General features: G+C 34.3%; 1 protein-coding gene across 1 annotated transcript; it reads right to left on the bottom strand.

The window, feature by feature from the left end:
- Nucleotides 1-667: 667 nt before the first annotated feature.
- LOC133286937 (pathogenesis-related protein PR-4-like) lies at nucleotides 668-1,440 on the bottom strand. Its single transcript, XM_061484450.1, has 2 exons — nucleotides 1,166-1,440; nucleotides 668-991 (listed from the first exon to the last, which is right to left on the bottom strand). The coding sequence occupies exons 1-2, from the start codon at nucleotides 1,421-1,423 to the stop codon at nucleotides 821-823; spliced, it is 429 nt and encodes a 142-aa protein (XP_061340434.1). The 5' UTR covers nucleotides 1,424-1,440; the 3' UTR covers nucleotides 668-820.
- Nucleotides 1,441-1,938: the final 498 nt, after the last annotated feature.

Genomic DNA, 1,938 nt, shown 5'->3' with positions numbered 1-1,938 from the left:
TGAGGGAGTGATTTTCGCTAGCCAAATATTCCAAACTCGTCAACTAAACACGGTCAATGAAAAATCTCACTTCTCCAATGTCTATCTATCTCATGAGATAACTCCAACCAAACGTCCCTTGAGACTCGTATTACAAAGAACAAATTGAATAGATTGGAAAAGAATATGAATTTGATTCTTACTGAATATATTTTTAAAGATGGTTAAAAAAGTTAATTTTAATTGTGATTAAATCTTAATTTAAAATTAGTTCTATATTTTCAAAGAGTGACTTAACTCAAAAAAATAATTAGAGTCTGTATACAAAAAATTGCACTTGAATTACAATTTAACTTTTATCGTATTTATGTGCCTTTTATGCCCAGCGAAACCCCCCCCCCCCCCCCCCCCAATCCATTGAGTAATTACAAGAACATTGTTTCGCATAAGATCAAAGGATACACATGCATATACGAGATTTGACTACCCTGACTTTCTGTAATTAATGCCATCACCATGGAGCAAATATTACAAAAGCACTTTCTGTTAGTGAATTGATTCTTTTTTATATGTGTGTATGCTCAAACATTTTAGGAGCACAACAAAAAGAAACAAAACAGGCAACTATTTCAGCAATTATGTCATCTATAAGACTTTTGATAAAATAAAAATGTTGTACGATAACTAACCCTTCGAATCCAGAATAACTAACTGGCATTACTTTATTATTATTCAGCAATAAAGCATTTTATATGGTGCTTTGTTTTATTTCTCTTATTATATAACCAGCGGCGCTAGCTATGAATCCTGCTAGCTAACCCTTACATACAAGACAAGTAATTTAGTCACCGCAGTCAACAAAGTCATAGTTAACGGTAAGATGGCCTTGAGCATTCCCATTCCCGTCCGTGTCCAGCTTTTGGAACACACCGATATCCAAGTCAAGGCCCCCGTTGCTGCACTGATCAACAATTCTCACTGTTTCCTGAGTGTTTGTTCGAGTGTTTGTGACCTGCAACGTAACACCGGCCCCATCAACAATTTGTGTCATTATATATACATATATATATATATATATATATAGCTTCATCAAGCATATATATATAAGCAAAAATTAATTAGAATATGTATATATGCATGTACATGAGTAGAGTAGTGCAGTGTTTAATTAGAAAGGAAAACGTACCTTCAAGCACTTGCCACAAGCTTGCTGGCCCTGAGGCCCAGAAGGTCCACAGAAGGCTGTCCAACCATATTTGCTGCGCCATGACAAGGGCTTGTCAGCATCCCAAGTTGCACAATATGCACTCACTGCGAGTAAGTCCCAGTTATGCTGCTCTGGTTGGTATAAGTGATAAGTAGCTCTTACATTGGTAGCACTCTGAGCAGAGGCCAAAGCTAGAACACAAACCATGCACACTGCCAACAGAGAAAGCTTTGCCATTATCGTACTTGTTTGTATATATTGCGCTTAATTTAAGCGCTACAGGTACTTGTATTTATAGGGCTTCTCTAGGATGATGAAATTATGCAAATACCCGTCCTTTATTTGAAAAGTATGCAATTTCTATTCTGTTAATTCTCGACTTCTCGGTTAATTACGAGAAGTTATCATTGAGCGAATATTGTCCAAGAATAATATAATAGAAAATAATAAAAACATCTTTAACATTATATTACTACGGGTTTTACAAAAAGTGATTGTGTTATGTTATAGAGATTTATTTTCTGTGCCTTAGTTTTTTTTTTTTGCTTCAAAATATGCGGGTCCCACAAAATATTGTGCGTGTAGGAAATTTTTTTTGTAAAATATTTTTACTACCAATCCATTACCACTTTAATATTATTATATATTTTTAAAATTACATTAAAAATTGTTTTTTCATCTTTTTCAGAACTTTTAAGGGGCCGTTTGGTACAAGAATTTTTTTGGATTATCTGAAAAATTGAATGTGGTAA

Source organism: Gastrolobium bilobum, unplaced genomic scaffold (assembly GCF_033153095.1).
Source record: "Gastrolobium bilobum isolate Gb01-03AN ecotype WA unplaced genomic scaffold, APGP_CSIRO_Gbil_v1 utg3810, whole genome shotgun sequence".
NCBI lineage: Eukaryota > Viridiplantae > Streptophyta > Magnoliopsida > Fabales > Fabaceae > Gastrolobium > Gastrolobium bilobum.
Note: the sequence above shows the minus strand (reverse complement) of the source record. Positions and strands in the feature narration are given on the sequence as shown.

Excerpts from the sequence above, each read along its gene's own strand:
- LOC133286937 (XM_061484450.1), bottom strand. The coding sequence starts at position 1,423 with ATGGCAAAGCTTTCTCTGTTGGCAGTGTGCATGGTTTGTGTTCTAGCT. Across the intron at positions 992-1,165 it reads CTTGTGGCAAGTGCTTGAAG|GTCACAAACACTCGAACAAA; the intron begins GTACGTTTTCCT and ends GTTACGTTGCAG.